General features: G+C 46.3%; 1 protein-coding gene across 2 annotated transcripts; it reads right to left on the bottom strand.

Annotated features, from left to right (window-relative positions):
• Positions 1–6,207: 6,207 nt before the first annotated feature.
• MGME1 (mitochondrial genome maintenance exonuclease 1) lies at positions 6,208–16,307 on the bottom strand. Of its 2 annotated transcripts, none has more exons than XM_060079505.1 (5): positions 15,960–16,307; positions 14,141–14,718; positions 10,823–11,042; positions 7,982–8,114; positions 6,208–7,362 (listed from the first exon to the last, which is right to left on the bottom strand). In XM_060079505.1, the coding sequence occupies exons 2-5, from the start codon at positions 14,649–14,651 to the stop codon at positions 7,201–7,203; spliced, it is 1,026 nt and encodes a 341-aa protein (XP_059935488.1). In that variant the 5' UTR covers positions 14,652–14,718; positions 15,960–16,307; the 3' UTR covers positions 6,208–7,200. The 2 variants fall into 2 exon arrangements, with proteins under 2 accessions (XP_059935488.1, XP_059935487.1); XM_060079504.1 differs by lacking the exon at positions 15,960–16,307 and adding an exon at positions 15,799–15,900.
• Positions 16,308–16,315: the final 8 nt, after the last annotated feature.

Genomic DNA, 16,315 nt, shown 5'->3' with positions numbered 1-16,315 from the left:
GGGGCAGTGGCTGTATGATCAGACGAGGTGAACACTAACGCAGAGGCCTGGCTCAGATGCCGCAGGAGGCAGACCACAATGAGGGCAGCGAGGAGCTTCGCAGGGCAGGGGACGTGAGCCAGCTCTTGACAGCCGCATGAAGTTCAGGGTCATGTGCGCGTGGTCAGCCGCTCACAACGTCTCTGCCTCGCGTGGCGGCTGCCTTCTGTGAGGCTGGACGGCTGGGATACTTGCTCCCCCAGGCATTCAGCAAAGGGGGCTGGGCTCAGGCAGCCCCACATCCCAGGGTGACACCCTTGGTGCCAGGTGGGGAGGAACAGCAGCCCAGTGGCCCTGGTGACCAATCAGAGGGTCCTGGCATTGGAAGTGGTCGGAGAGGCCTCTGGCCCTGCCTCCTTGCCCAAGTCGTGTCTGGCTGGCTCCTTGCTTTTAAGACCACACGGGTGGGGAGTGTGCCCACACTTTGTCACCTGTGCCAGTGATTAAGGAGCAGACCGTCCCTTCCTTGCGCCCACTTCTTCATGCCTGGCCTCAGGGAATATCCTTATGACCTGCTCTGTTTACACAGTAGCTTACAGATTAAGAAGCAAAGTGACACACACGCTCATGATCGGTGCTTACAGCCACTCCGTAAGGCAGGTAAGAAGTTATTAGCTTTGGGAAACCAAGGTTTCCCAAATGCCCACGGATGGGCCCGAGGTGACGTAGCCAGGACGTGGCAGGTCCAGGAGGCACACCCGGGTCCTCGTCCTATGTGTCTCCCTCGTTTTAGAGCCCCCCAGAGGCCCAAGGGCCATCACGAGGGTGGGAGGGGGCTAAACAGGCCATTCTCTCCCTCTGGTCTCTGGTCCGGCCTCAGCATTTCCCAGATGGCTTGAGACCATTTTGTGTGCTGCCCATGTGCTGCTCTAAATAACACGAGCATGCAGTGAAAAAGGCCTCTTTTCTCTCCGTATTGAGAAGAAAACCGCTGTAGGCTGTACCTTTTGGCCCTTCTTTTGCTCGAATACCCTCTTTAACCAACAGAAAGCAGGACTCAGATTTGGCCTTCGGAAAGCAAGGGAACTGAGAATGAATAGCACTGTTTTGTTTTTGTTGTATTTATTTTACGGCTACCTTCTGTTTACAGCAAGTCATAGCTGTTTTTCAAGGTGGTGGTGAGATACAGTTTGCTTTTGAAAAAATTTCTTTAAATAAGAAGAGTGAAACTGTTGAAAGAAAAACATCATGTAAATAATTGTCTAAGTGGGGCAGTGGTTAAGAGTCCACCTGCCAATGCAGGGGACATGGGTTCGAGCCCTGGCCCGGAAAGATCCCACATGCTGTGGAGCAACTAAGCCTGCGCACCGCAACAAAGAGTAGCCCCCACTCGCCACAGCTAGAGAAAGCCCGCGCACAGCACCGAAGACCCAATGCAGCCAAAGATAAATAAATAAAATAAATAAATTTATTTTTTAAAAATTGTCTAACGGCCCTCACATATGGTAAAAGACCTGGTGGTGGCACAGGAGTGACTGAAGTTTAGGAAATACTCGTACCCAATAGATTAAACATCTTCATTATTCATAACAGTAAAACAGCTACTATTGAGTATTGGTTATATGCCAGGGACTTTAAATTTGTTATTTCTCATCTTTATAAAAACCCTATGAAGTAGTTATTTTTTAAAAATAATCTTTTACTTTTCTTTTTTAAATTTATTTTATTTTTTGGCTGCATTGGGTCTTTGTTGCTGAGCGTGGGCTTTTTCTAGTTGCAGCAAGTAGGGGCTACTCTTCGTTGCAGTGCGCAGGCTTCTCATTGTGGTGGCTTCTCTTGTCACAGAGCATGGGCTCTAGGCACGCGGGCTTCAGTAGTTGTGGCGTGTGGGCTCAGTAGTTGCGGAGCATGGGCTCTAGAGTGCGTGTGGGCTCAGTAGTTGTGGCACACAGGTTAGTTGCTCCGCAGCATGTGGGATCTTCCCAGACCAGGGATTGAACCCATGTTCCCTGCATTGGCAGGTGGATTCTTAACCACTGGACCACCAGGGAAGTCCTAGACTTTGTTTTCTTTTTTCAACCTTCACTATCCCATTCATTTAGTGACAGTACTGACTTAAAGACATGTTATATGACATTTCAGCAACACTGCTTTTTTGACACCCTTATCTTCCGTGGAACATTTTTGTGCAGATCTGTTAACAGGTATCTCTGTTTTTGATGAACAGTATCTAACATTTTCGTGCACTCATCTTCCTCAGCTGTGATCTTAGAACTCTTCACAGCGGACAGTCCAAGGCCCTGGCTTGGAAGGATGTTTCACTGGGGCTCAGCTCAGCCCTCAGAGGCAGTTTGCGGGCACATCCCAGACGCCCACCTGCTCCTGAGCCTCCTCCCCTGGAGGATGAGGGTCGCTCAAGGAAAGCCTGCCTGGCTGGAGCCACAGAATCCCACCACTTTATAAACAGCCTCGTTCCTAATCTACCTCCCTGCTCCTTTCTGAGCCAGCGACCCAGTCCACTGGCTGGAAGTTTCTGTCCAGAGCCGTGCAGACGGGTCTCCATGCCGCTGCACCAGGAAAAGTGAGGACAAGATCACAAGCTGCTTCAAAAGGGGAGAAGAGAAGAACTCTCACGCAGTTGCTTCAATTCAAACCAGCTGTGAGTGACTAAAATGCCCAGTTTATCCCCAGGTATACGTGGGTCCACTGGCATTTGGCTCTAGGCCCCTAGCTGCAGTCCACTTCTCCCACCACTAGATGGCAATCCTGTTTTTAAAATTAATTAATTAATTAATGTATTTATTTTTGGCTGCGTTGGGTCTTCGCTGTTGCGCGCGGGCCTTCTTTAATTGCATCCAGCGGGGGCTGCTCTTCGTTGCGGTGCGTGAGCTTCTCATTGCAGTGGCTTCTCGTTGCAGAGCACAGGCTCCAGGTGCGCAGGCTTCAGTAGTTGTGGTGCCCGGGCTTAGTTGCTCCGCGGCATGGGGGATCTTCCCGGACCAGGGCTCGAACCCGTGTCCCCTGCCTTGGCAGGCGGGTTCTTAACCACTGCGCCACCAGGGAAGCCCGGCAATCGTGTTTTAAAGCAGATTTTATTCAAGCAATAACACTGTTGAAGTTAAAAAGTAAAAAATAACTGTTTTCACCCCATTATGTTGGAATAAGTCTTAAACCCTTTTGTGAGTGAAGATGAGGGAAAGCAGGACGTTTCAGCAGCCACTGGTGGGCGTGTGAGCTGACATCACAGTTGTCGGGGGACTGGGCAGTGATGCTCATGTCCTGCACGTCCTGGGACCCGGCAGACATGGCAGGTCTCACCCTTGATAAGGACGAGGATGGCCAACATGTACTGTGTTCCTGCTGTGTGTCAGGCACGAAGCCTCATTCAATCCCCACAACTCTAAGAAGTACTATTTTTTTTTTTTTTTTTTTTTTTTTTTTTTTTTTTTTGCGGTACGCGGGTCTCTCACTGTTGTGGCCTCTCCCGTTGCGGAGCACAGGCTCCGGACGCGCAGGCTCAGCGGCCACGGCTCACGGGCCCAGCCGCTCCACGGCACGTGGGATCCTCCCGGACCGGGGCACGAACCCGTGTCCCCTGCATCGGCAGGTGGACTCTCAACCACTGCGCCACCAGGGAAGCCCTAAGAAGTACTATTATTTCCCCTCAATTTACAAATGAGGAAGTCAGCCACAGAAAGGTCAGGTAACTCGCCCAAGGTCACAGAGCTCATAAGTGGCAGAGCCACAATCCACACCCTGCTTCCACTGTGCTGCACACGGCTCTTGTGTTCCAGGAAACAGGTACACGTGGGGGTGCTCACTGAAGCACTGTCTGCAGCAGAGAAACACTGTTGGTCTAACAGCCCACGGGCGAGGCCGTAAAGCACAAGGGGACAAGGCAGAGCGCTTGGGAGGCGTGCGCTGGATTTAGTGGTGGTCAGCCTGGATGATCTCAGAGACTGATGTTGAGACACAGCAGTAAAAACCAAACACAGAAATTAGAACTGTGTTATTCATGACGACCAGCACAGGTATAAGTAGTAAGACTATAAAAGGATACGCTCAAAATAGCGCACCCCGTTTATGATGGTGTTTGTCTCAGGGGAGAGGCAAGTGGGATTAGGGAAAACGGCTTTTATCTGTAGTGTCTAGTATCTTTTTTCTGTCTCTCTCTCCCTCCCTCCCTCTTGAGCAAAAAGGAAAAACCTCAAACCCTACTGTAACTCAGAATAGCATTTTATGGTTATCTTCAGAAAAACATTTCTTTTTTAAAATATTTGTCTGTGCCGTGTCTTAGTTGCGGCATGCAGGATCTTAGTTAAGGCATGTGGGATCTAGTTCCTTGACCAGGGATTTAACCCGGGCCCCCTGCACTGGGAGCGCGGAGTCTTACCCACTGGACCACAGGGAAGTCCCCATGAACGCAATTCTGACACCTGACAGCTGGGACTGTCAAGGCAACAGGTGAGCCTTTGCTCAGGCAGGGTGTCTCCCCAGAGATTCCCCCAGGCTCCCTCCTTGGGTGTAAATAGCTCATGAGTTCAGCAGGTTAGACCTCCAGCCACAGTACATCTTTGTTAACCTGGAAAAGAGGGATGGAGGGAAAGCGGGGGAGCCCGGGAGAGTCAGTTCTGCCTTTTACTTAGTAATTGATTGGTTTGGTTTAAGACAGTGCTTTTCTTTAGGACACCAGCTCCAAACAACTGAGGTGTTTCTTTAAACATAAAAGTTCCAACTGTTCCCTTGCTTCGCTTTTTGTGTGTAGGAGGAGGGTAGGGTAGGTTACAATCAAATATTTAATTGCTCAGGTGGAAAGGTCAGTGATTAAAACAAATGTCCCCCCTCCAACTTCTTCTAAAGCTGTAGGCAAATTGGTTACCTAGAAACACAATGACTTGACTAACCCACCTCCTGTATTGACCAGGGTCAACACATATGAAACCATAGGTCATTTGTTGACAAGTTTTCCTAGAACTATGAAAGGTTTATAGAGGTTAATGTTCCCGGATTAACGGGGGCTAATGGCTTTGAGCAAGAAGCCAGGTCTGAGGGGAAAAAAACTGAAAATTGGTTTTTAGTGCCAGCATGGAGCTTTTGCCAGCTGCCAAATGCATTAATAAGAATGTGTAGGGAATTCCCTGGTGGTCCAGTGGTTAGGACTCTGCACTTTCACTGCCGGGGCCTGGGTTCAATCCCTAGTCGGGGAACTAAGATCCCACAAGCCACACAGCCGGTGGGTGGGTGGGTGGGTAAGTGTAGAATTGCAGAGGAAAGGTGGAATAGCTTGGCGTGCAGATAGCTTTGACTCTAACGGATTGCCTCAAAGCTCAGGACGGTACGGCTCTGTTCTGTACTTCTGTGAGGAGGCCTCCTCAGAAGAGCAATCTATACTTCCTTTTACAAATACTTTAATTATCCTCGATTCGAGGATAATCTCTCCGTCGCAAATCCTGTTTCCCTTCCCTGGAGTTTAATATGTCACATCGCTTAGGGGAACAAGTGGTTCCAAATATTAGGAACACCCACGGTAGTTCTGGAAGCGCTGTGACTCGTGAGAAACCTCCTCTTCTGCCGTAGTAGTGAGACAAGCTCTTTTCAGTTGACCTCCCCCGCTCGGGGGACTGAGCCTCCTTCACTGGTGAGCCTCAGGCGTGTGGCGGATGCAGGGAGGAACCGGTGCAGTTCCGGGGGCCTTAACTGTTTTCACTCCCACCACGCCTTCCCGGTCGGACTGAGGGTCTTTCATGGTACAATTCGCGCCACCTCAGGTTGGGAGACTTGGGACAGAGTGACAGGTCCGAGGTGTGTTTATCTTAAGCCGAGAGAACCTGCTGGGTCTGGGCTCCTCAACTGTAGGGTGAGGCTTGGTGGAGCAGTGGCCACACCTGCTGGGACAACTCCGAATGCTCTCACTTGGTTTCTGACTTTGAAAATTACAGGCTACAGGAATATACGCTGCTTGAAAAATATGCGAGGTGTGTGGAGTCAACACCAGGTCTCCCTCAATCCTCCCCGCTCCGACCCGAAGCTTACTTTCCGTGTGAGGTGACCGTGGTCAAGGGCACCTCCTTCGTGTGTGCATGTACATACAACACGCCCCAGAGCTACTGGGTCAATGGTAAAATTCTGAATTTAAAAACAAAATCTAAACAATTCCAGGTTTGTGAAATCACTCTATAAATGTACAAATTTAAATAAAAAGCAAAACCAAAAGCCTCATTCCTTAATCACATCTTGTATTTTATTTCTTATAATTAATGGCTAATGAAGGAAAAAAGTGTTACTATTTTAAGACAGCAACTGTAACTTAAATGCTAATCTACTCCATAACACAGGGAGCCTTCCCCCAGGGCTGTAGTGGGCATTTATTAAGTTTCCCGAACCCAGGGGCAACTAGTCAGTTTTATTACTTATCAAACATAGGAAAAAAATTACATATTATTGTTTCCCATAGCTGGAAAATTCCACAAACAATACATTTTCTCCATGCACACAATCCCTCGACTCAAACCAGAAGCTAGCTACCAAAATACCTACAATTACGATTCTCAGACTGGAGCCTGGCTGCTTCTGAGGGTTATTTGGTGGGATGCCAAGGGGCACTGCCCACGGTAAGGTGAGTATGCTCCATCTGTCCAGAGAGCAATGTCTACTTGAGGCTAAGGAATCATGTTTATTTTTCAAAAATGTCAAATGGAAGCTTTTTCCCCCAAATGAAATACAGGGAACCACATACATAAGACAAGTTTTAGGAGCCGGCATTAGCAGCAGCAGTTGGCTGATATGCATTCTCACTGCACACATACCCTAGGGGTGCGCGCAGCCCTCCCCCACGGCGTGCCGAAGGGAAATGCTCGGCACACCAAGCCTCACCGCCCTGAATCTCTCAGTTCAAAGACTGGGCGTCCTGCCTGGGACACAGAAAGGTCTATGGGGGTCCAAGAGCCGCCAACACTGTGCCAGTGTTGCTTGCCCTTTTTTCGGGTAAATGCTAGTCAGAGGCAGCAGAGCTGGTCTTTTATGTGCTAAAGTCCAGCTCTTTAAATTTAACTTTTCTGGCTTTGCCTTTTTGGTTGCAATAAATTTCAACAAATTACTAGTTCTGCTTGTGTTACTGCAGCTCTCAGACCCTGCGGCACCTCGTTCCAGATCACAGCAAACAGCGATACATGTTCCCAAACTTTGAGAAAGCCCTGAATGTTCCCACTCAGCTTCCTGCCCTTAATCTAGTTTCTGAATATTCTGGTTCTTTTCCTTCTTTGTATATTCTTCTAGTCGAAGAAGCCACTTTGCCCAGTACTGGGAGCAGAGCTCTGCGTCCATGAAGTGTGGGTGGGCAGGGGACCCGTCTTTGTAGGCAACCACAATCAAGCCGCACTGAACCTAGGAAGGAACACAGGGCAATTCCAGCATCTCCACAGTAGCAACAGAGTTGAGGTCCATTTCCTTCTTACTCCAGGGCACACTCAGAACAAAACAATCTACAGTAACAGCTCCTAACTCAATTTCTTTTTTTTTTTTTTTTTCTTTTGCTGTATCCGGGCCTCTCACTGTTGTGGCCTCTCCTGTTGCGGAGCACAGGCTCTGGACGCGCAGGCTCAGTGGCCATGGCTCACGGGCCCAGCCGCTACACGGCATATGGGATCTTCCCAGACCAGGGCACGAACCCGTGTCCCCTGCATCGGCAGGCGGACTCTCAACCACTGCGCCACCAGGGAAGCCCCCTAACTCAATTTCTAAGATGGCTTGATGAAAGACTGGCCCAGGATACATACGAACACAAAGATGACAGTTAAGACGCTAAAGAATGGACTGTGATCATTAAAGAACTATTAACACCAACAAAAAGCCCAGGAAGAGGGGGAAAGTGCTTTTTAAAGTGGTGGAAGGACAGCAACAGAGTAAGCAGTGGGTTACAAACAGAATAAAACCCTAAGGAGGGAAGGAGCTATAACCCAGCATCGAGCAAAGCTTTAAGTAAGTGGAGGCTCCGCGTCCTGACCTGAAAGCTGTAGTTGATGTCATGGTTTATGGCACCAACATACGCCACGACTTGCAGCGGGTTGTCAAATGTATTTTGGATGAAAGGCTTTCGCTTCTCCGATGTCTTCCAATCAATCACACACAGCTTGCCCCTAAAGAGAAACCAAAGGAAGCCCTTGAAGGTCTTACACATAGTTTGCTACTTGTCACCCAATGACTGTTGCTTCTATTCCCCACATTCCAAGAAGACGGCTCTCCTGAGCTTTACTTAGGGTTGAAGAGGTGTGACGTTCTTTCCTTTGAGCCCCTCATTCAGGTCAGCCACGAGGTATGATGGAAGATGCTTCCTAAGTGCACCCATGGGAGCTGCAGGTGCGGGCCCAGGTGCAAGTGCTGGGAAACAACTTCTCCAGCACAAGCTTCTAAACTTTCTAGAAGTTTCTTTGGACCTCCATGGTTTAACAGTTGACAAGGGAATTGAAACTATTATTATCTTAGTTGATTTGGGTTCAAACGTCTATCAGAACGAACCACAACAGACCAGTAGCAAAGTCCCCATCATAAAGGACTAAGCATCGTGGTGCCTCAGAAACCAAAGCTGGAGTTCAAATCCATCAACACTTAACAGGCACCAATTATATGCAGAAATACAAAGAAGAAGACCTGGTCCCTGTCCTAAAAGTTTATATACAGGGTAGAGATATTACTATTAGGGATATTGGGAGAATAGAAAAATTCCTGCCACATTTTTTTTAGTTAAATAACCAGTACATCCCCCACCCCCACCCCATCCCGGTGGACTTTTACACTTGCCAAGCACAGATGTCAAAAGGGCCGCAGGGCGGGTGCACTGAGAACCGGTGATTCTCAAAGGGCTCTATCTGCTCACTTCAGCTTCAAAACCAGCAGTTTAGAGGGAGATTTGCACAGAGTTACCTTTCTGTCACCGTAGCCCTAGATTACAACTTATTCAAGGTATTTATAAAATCTATAAAGTCTAGAATAGCACCGTCTGAAGAAATAAAATGCGAGCTACACACATTTAAAATTTTCTAGTAGCTACATCCAAAAAGAAAAAAAAAGGTGAAATTTTAATATTTTATTTAACCCAACGTATCCAAAATATCATTTCAATATATAATTAATATTAAAAAGTTATTAATGAGATATTTTACATTCTTTTTTGTACGAAGTCATTGAAATCTAGTTTGTATATTTACAGCATACCTCTGTTTGGACTGGCCACAGTCATGTGCTTAATGATGGCCTTTTATGGCTAAAGGCTACTCTACTGGACAGTGCAGGTATACAGGTAACATGTCATCTTTATAACTGTTTTCTATTGCTGTAGAGCTTGACAATCTATGCAAATGAAGAGAGGGCCCCAGCATCCCCAGGGCACTACGATTCCCAGTTCTCTCTCTTGAAAAAAATCAAAATACGCTACAGTAAAGACTTCTGCCATGTACCACTGTTTCTAGCAATGTACTATAACTTGTAGAACTTAATAACATGGAAGAAAACTTAGTAGTATAAACCCAAATTAAAATTGCAATGAGACAGTCCACAAATAGCTCTTTAACAAATAAAAAGAGCTAATTTATTTTGCTCAGCCTAATTTATTTTGAAATGCAGGCTGAAATGACGAAACAGTGTTAAAACGCATGTTCCCTGTGGCCCCGCAATTTCCCTTTTAGGTCTGTACCATAGAGCAATGGTTTGCTATCCTGGGTGCAAGTGACACATGCCTGGAAAATTTAAGAAGTATTCACACCCAGGCCTACTTCAGATCAACGGAATTTATCCAAACCTCACATATCATTCACCAAAACAAACAAACCAACGAACCCATGCACCTGCCGAGAGAAACTCACGACAGAATAGGAGGAGACACAGTCATTGCTGTAGTTTGTAACTGAAAAACTAGAATAACCTGAGTGCTCCCAGCAGGGAACTGGATATGGTTCATTCATACCCAACAGCAGTTAAAAAGAGAGAATAGGATCAAGAGAGAATAGGATCAAAATAATGTTGCTAACATTTACTGAGTAGATAGTGTGCACTTTAAGTACCGTACAGGGAATGTCTCATTTAACGTCTATAACAAACCTATGAGGTAGGTACTATTATTTGTCCTATTTTACAGATAAACAAATTGAGGTACAGAGAAGCCAAAGCCAAGTAAGTAGCCCAGGGTTAAGAAGAAAAGCCAGAAACCAAACTCAGGCAGCCTGTCTCCAGAGCCCAGTAACTTTTAACTGGAGTTCCAAGGGTTTCACTCACAGATTTTCCCCTTATCCTGTTGTATCGCTCATATGCTTTTTTCTTTTCTTTTCTTTTTTTTTTTGGAATAGGGGTATCTGCAGGTTATATCTACCCTTGAAATCTGGAGTAAGTGGTGAAAACAGTAACAGAGCAGCAATTTAAAAGCCACGGGAAGCTTTATTAAGCTCAGAGTTCCTATCCATGTCAATCACTGCCTGGAAGCCAGGCAAAGGGTTGATTTTCAGGGCCAAGAGATCAAGGTGCTATTTTTAGGGAAACAGGAAAGAAAATGCAGGAATCAAATTGGATCTTATGGCTGGTACTTTGCTTGGGGTGGGGGGGGGGAGGGGAGGGGAACATGCTGGAAAACAGGCCATCCTAGGGATACTGGGAAGTTGTACCTTTTCTCCACGAAACACTTTTTGACTTCGGAATGTAGATTTACAAGGATGAGATGGCTCTTACCTGATGTGACTTTACAGAGGCCACACCTTGAAGCAGGAATTAAAAGGAAAAACTAGCATTGGAAGGGAACCATGTGTCCCACCCAGAATGAATTCACCTCCACACTTGATGTAAAAAATTGAATACTTACTGATAATCAGCTACACAGTCCAGCAGACCTACATACTTTAGGGTCTCATGTTTAACAGCACTTTCCAGAGCCTGCACTCCACTGACATCTCTCAGAACATGCTGGATACTTTGGATGTAGCCAGATTTGAGGAGATTTTCATCAGGTTCTTTTAAGTTCCCCTGGGGTGACAGTATGCTTTCCAAGGCTTCATGAAACCGTTTCCCTTGTAAAAACATGTCTGAAAAGAAAATCGGGGAAAAGGAAAACAACAGCAATAACAAAAAACCCCCAAACAAAGCTAATACTAAGGAACAGATACTAAACTCTCAACAATCAAATTAAAAATTACATGAATTACCTTTAAGTGATAACCCCTAAGACTTGTGAAATACACTAAGAATGCACTTTGAAAACAAAAGGGACTAGAAGAGCCTAGATAATAAGATAGATTAAAATGAAGTATTTCTAGTAGCATTAGGTCAAAGCTAGAATTGAAGATCTGGGGGCTACAGGACCACACCTAGTGAATTCACACAGAATTTAAGTGTCCGTTTAATTTAGGTAACCAGTAAGTTAACTAGCTGTGATAAATAGTTATTAGACATTTAGGGAACTGTGCTTGTTTACAGTTCTTTTTACAACCAAATCTTCATTATGAACTTAGGTGGAGGCATCCTTTTACCAACAGGCTTAGTGACTGGCAAAGAGTGAAAATCAAGGCACACACTAATGTTGTGGGATTTGGGGCAGAGGGGAGGAAAATATATGACATTCTTCTCCTGCACTTTCTTTTAGGGCAAGAACAGCCTAAGACAGTGGCTCTGTCCTGAATTTTTTTTCCTCATACACTATTTTTTTGGCCTCCATGTAGCATGTGGGTTCTTGGTTCCCTGAGCAGAGATCAAACCCGTGCCCCTTGCAATGGAAGCGTGGAGTCTTAACCACTGGACCACCAGGGAAGTCCCTTCTCATACACTTTTAAGAAAAGAGGACACAAACATATTCAACAAATGCAAGAAACACTACATATTCACTTGACTCTTGATAAGGGAAGGAGAGAAAGAAAGAAAAAGAGGGCATTGTTGTGCTAAGCAGTGGCCTTGGCGCTTTCAAACTGTTAACTTTCAAACACAACAACCTGGCAAGATACGGATCATCACCCCCATCTTAATGAAGAAGGCCTAGGCAGTGCTGTTAATTTGCCCCAGGCACCAGAGCGTAAGGTCATTCTGGTCCCTCACACAGCAGAGTGAGAGATGAAAAATCAGGGACCATCAGTAAGATACACACAGAAACAGAGCAGGAGCTATATATGCTTGGAGACAGACCCACAGAAAATGAGGAAAACCAACTCATCTAATGAGGTAATGTCAAACCATATTACCTTTGTCAAGTATTTTTTACAAAGATTTTGAAAGGTCAGTTCTACCATTGGCAAAAAGTGGAATTGCTTCAGGGAAATTACTTGGAAAGTGAGGTGAAATTCAACTGAGGAAATAAGTTATTCTACTCCAAATTTACTTGGCTTAATTGGACTTATTAGCACATAAAAGGCCTACAAATTTAAGACTTATGGAATTAAAACCTAGGGAAAAGAAGAGCAGTATTTATCTACAGACTAGCTTTACTGAAGCAGAACACAAACATGTTAAAAACATGAAGGAAAAAAATTCGTTTATCAACAGCCAAGCAAATAGACAACTCATTCCCCACTGCAGTCTTAACCCCAGGGAGGTCTTCATATGTAAGGGGCAACAAACATGGGATCTGGGTTACAGAATCCCTTAGGATTGTAAAGCTAAGAACATTAAACATGATTAAACTTGTGAAAATAAATCTTAAAAGATTCAAGAGTTATTGCAGATAGCATCAAGTCAGAGTATTCACTCAATAAATTAAAGGAATATAAGTGAAATATTTTCAAGTCCCAGTAAATAAAATGTATTAAAAAAAAACCATGAGTCTCCTATATTCTGACTGACAGCGTGGATATTTTAGAATTTAAAAAGTCAGTGTAGGACTTCCCTGGTGGCGCAGTGGTTAAGAATCCGCCTGCCAACGCAGGGGACACCGGTTCGAGCCCTGGCCCGGGAAGCTCCCACATGCTGTGGAACAACGAAGCCCGTGCGCCACAACTACTGAGCCTTTGCTCTAGAGCCCTCAAGCCACAACTACTGAGCCCACGTGCTACAACTACGGAAGCCTGCGCGACTAGAGCCCGTGCTTCACAAGAGAAGCCACCGCAATGAGAAGCCCGCGCACCGCAATGAAGAGTAGCCCCCGCTCACTGCAACTAGAGAAAGCCCGCGCGCAGCAACGAACACCCAATGCAGCCAAAAGTAAATAAAATAAATTTATATAAAAATAAAAGGCAATTAGCTCCTGCATATAGTCCTTGCCCCAGGGAGCCAAGGAATTTACATGGGGCTCCGACCTTGACCATTTTGGCCATGTCCAAGTGCCACCTAAATACTTAATATTTTTCTTTAAAACACGTGACCACAGGTTTAATGTGTTATGCATACACACAGGTTTTTTCTAAGATGCCTCAAAATAAGTGCATTGCTCTTAAATTAAAAATTAAAGTGCTTGTGTACCACGAGGGGTACATGTACTGCTCTCTGGGAAGCATGGCCTAAGGAATGCTCAGTGTAAAACTTAGCTTCAACAACTATAATCCTGATGGGGGACCAGCTAATTCTCCTGTACCATTGGTCTTTTCTTTCATCTTGCTTTTGAATGGAATCTATTTTAAGAAAGCTATTCTCTCTTGTCTAAGAAGTTAGTGAGTTAGGAGTTGAAGGCTGAAGTTTATCAATTCTCAGTTCCTAATGAAGAACATCTGATCATCTCAATTTACTAAGACCTAAATACAGATCACATGTTCTGGCTTATTGACCATCTTTAAATTTATGGGTCAGTCTCTGATGATAAGCAGAGCAAGCGGGTTATTTACTAGATTCTGAACAGAATGCCTAGCAAACAACTAGAATTCCATTATGAGGCGATCAACTCTCCCATAATCAAACAAAACAGGCAATTCTAATACTTAAGTTTGTAGCTTATAAAATAAATGAATTTCATACATCTTTAGTCAAAGTACTGGATCTCTGTGCTTCAATTTCATCTGTGAAATGGGGATAATAGTATCTGTGCTTCATAGGGTTGTCATGAGGATTGAGTTAATATATAAAAAGTACTGTTAATACTAATTATCATTTGAAAGTAGTTTCTCACTAGTTAACGTTAGAAAAAGAACAACTCATCCTTTTGACACTGGTGCTCTGTGTTCTGGAAAACATAATAACCATACAGAATCGGGATTAAGAAAATTACTTGAAGTATATTCTGCAAAGCCATCCTCTCCCAGTTCCAGAATCATCCGACGTTTCCACCTCTCCAAACAGGAAATCTGTTCTGAGGTCATGGTCTGCTGAAGGATTCGGGTCACACTTGGTATCATATTCCTTTGCAAAGGGATTTTCAAAGGAATTGTAGGATCACTTGTTGCATTTGGTTTTCCGCTTTTCTCTGGATTGAAGAGAGGACACCAGTTTCGTGGAACTCCTGCTTCTTCTTGCTTTGGGGCCTTACACTTCCTCACAGGTCCGTAGAGTAAAGCATCTTCCTCAAACAAAGACTGTGGCGGCTGAGCATGGCCTCTGAATGACAAGACAGACCTTACTAAATCAGAGTACTTTTCTTGGTCCACTTCTTCATAAGGGTTCACTTTTTTCTTCCGGCCACACAAATAAGAGGAAGTGGAGAAGACCACACGGGGGGCTGGTTCTACAGAAAACCCCTTTGAACTTTTAAGCTGCCTGCAGATGGTCTGAAATACCTTCATCTTTAGATGTTTTTCCACTTCCCTCTAGTCCTCTTGTAATGTCGAGGACCTTTTAAATTTTGCTTTCCTATCAAAGAGAAAAGTGGTGTTAGATATCAAATGTGTTAAATATTTGAACCATCAAAGTGAAAGCTGCAACAGTATGATATTGCACATTAAAATTGTATTCGGTAAGTTTTTTCGACATGTTTAACAGAGGAAAACAAATCTGACTCCATACTGAATCTATTACTTTAGCTCTAACCTTTGTGCCCTGTTGCAGGGGGCTTAGTCTTTCAGGCTCTGCATCTTTTGGAAAAGTACGTTGCCTATAGCCTGAGATACACAGGAGAACCCATTCTCAAGGCTCTGACCTTTAAAGGTATTAACACTTTTCCAATCATATAGAGATTAAAAATTCTGCAGGACAGAAAATAACGATCTTGTTGCAGGTATATAGGAACACTGTGACCAGACCTGCGTGGACAGCTGTAAGAACAAAGGATTCTGGCACCAAGAAGTGGGCAACAAGCAACCACACCCCCTCCCCTTTTAGTATAAAAGAAGCCTGAACTCTAACTGGGGAAGATAGTTCTTTGGGACACAAGTCCACCATCTTCTCTGGCTGCTGGCTTTCTGAATAAGGTCTCTATACTTTGCCCTAACAGCTCATCTGTCAATTTATTGGCTTGTCCTGCAGCTGAGCTTGGACTCGGTAATACTCGGACAAAACTATTTCTAAAGAACCGGCACCTGTTAAACGTGAAGTAGACAGCTTGGGGCCACATATCCCCAGCTATGGAGCCATGTGCCGGCCACGAAGGGAGGCGTGTGTGAGACAAAGAAACACAGGACGCTGGAGGGGCGGCGACAGAGTTAACAGTGCCTCCACTCATCCCTGAACACCAGATTCTCTGCTACGTATCCTGCGTGGAGAGTTCTCATCTAACCCCTCACACCCTCCAAGGTGGGCACCACTGCGACCCGGCCCGCTCAAGACACGGCACTCGCGCTCCGGAAGGGTCCCCATTGATCTGCCGGCCAGAGGCCATCAGCAGGGCCCACGGCCCAATCCCCGCTACGGCGGAGGCGGAGCCCCGGCGGGGACAGGACGGCGGCGGCCCCTCGGGCGGGCGTCAGGGTTAGGGAAGGCCGGCAGGGGAGGTACCTCGGAAGCCGGCGCGCTCCGCTAGCTCCAGGGCGCGACAACCCCGCGAACAGGTACTTTCGTCAGTCCCGCGCTTTGCTCCCGACTTAGGCCCCGCCCCAGGCACGGCGGCCCCAGCATGCACTGCGGCGCTCACGCCCCACCCCTAGCCCCTCGTGCACCTCAGTGGACACTGGAGCGATCCGTGGGGAGACCCTCCCCGCACGCAGAAGCGCGGGCGCCTCCAAATCTCGCTCTCTCTCTCTCTCTCTCTCTCTCTCACGAGATCTCGTTTACGTCAGAGCTCGTCGCCATCTTGGACTCTGGCTGAATAATAAATTCCCTCCCTCCAAGAGCGCGCAGCCTTTCTTGAGAAGCGCCTCGCTGGGAGAGTGCCCGTGGCGGCAGGTGGTCGGCGGCTTCTGCGTGGCTCGGAGCGAGGGTAGGCCCCGCGTAGCTTGTTTGCCCGGCTCCAAGATGGACGGCAGCGGGGACGGGGGAGGCCGCCCTGGGGGAGCACGTGGGGCGCCGCTCGCCT

Source organism: Mesoplodon densirostris, chromosome 16 (assembly GCF_025265405.1).
Source record: "Mesoplodon densirostris isolate mMesDen1 chromosome 16, mMesDen1 primary haplotype, whole genome shotgun sequence".
Taxonomy (NCBI): domain Eukaryota; kingdom Metazoa; phylum Chordata; class Mammalia; order Artiodactyla; family Ziphiidae; genus Mesoplodon; species Mesoplodon densirostris.
The sequence above is the reverse complement of the archived record's forward strand: the minus strand, read 5'-3'. Positions and strand labels throughout refer to the sequence as shown.

What these genes read in the sequence shown, in the direction of transcription:
- MGME1 (XM_060079505.1), bottom strand. Translation starts at nt 14,651, where the DNA reads ATGAAGGTATTTCAGACCATCTGCAGGCAGCTTAAAAGTTCAAAGGGG. An exon ending in CTTTGCAGAATATACTTCAA is followed by an intron (nt 11,043 to 14,140) that starts GTAATTTTCTTA and finishes TTTTCTTTTCAG; the next exon opens with ACATGTTTTTACAAGGGAAA. An exon ending in GACTGTGTAGCTGATTATCA is followed by an intron (nt 8,115 to 10,822) that starts GTAAGTATTCAA and finishes GTTTCTCTTTAG; the next exon opens with GGGCAAGCTGTGTGTGATTG.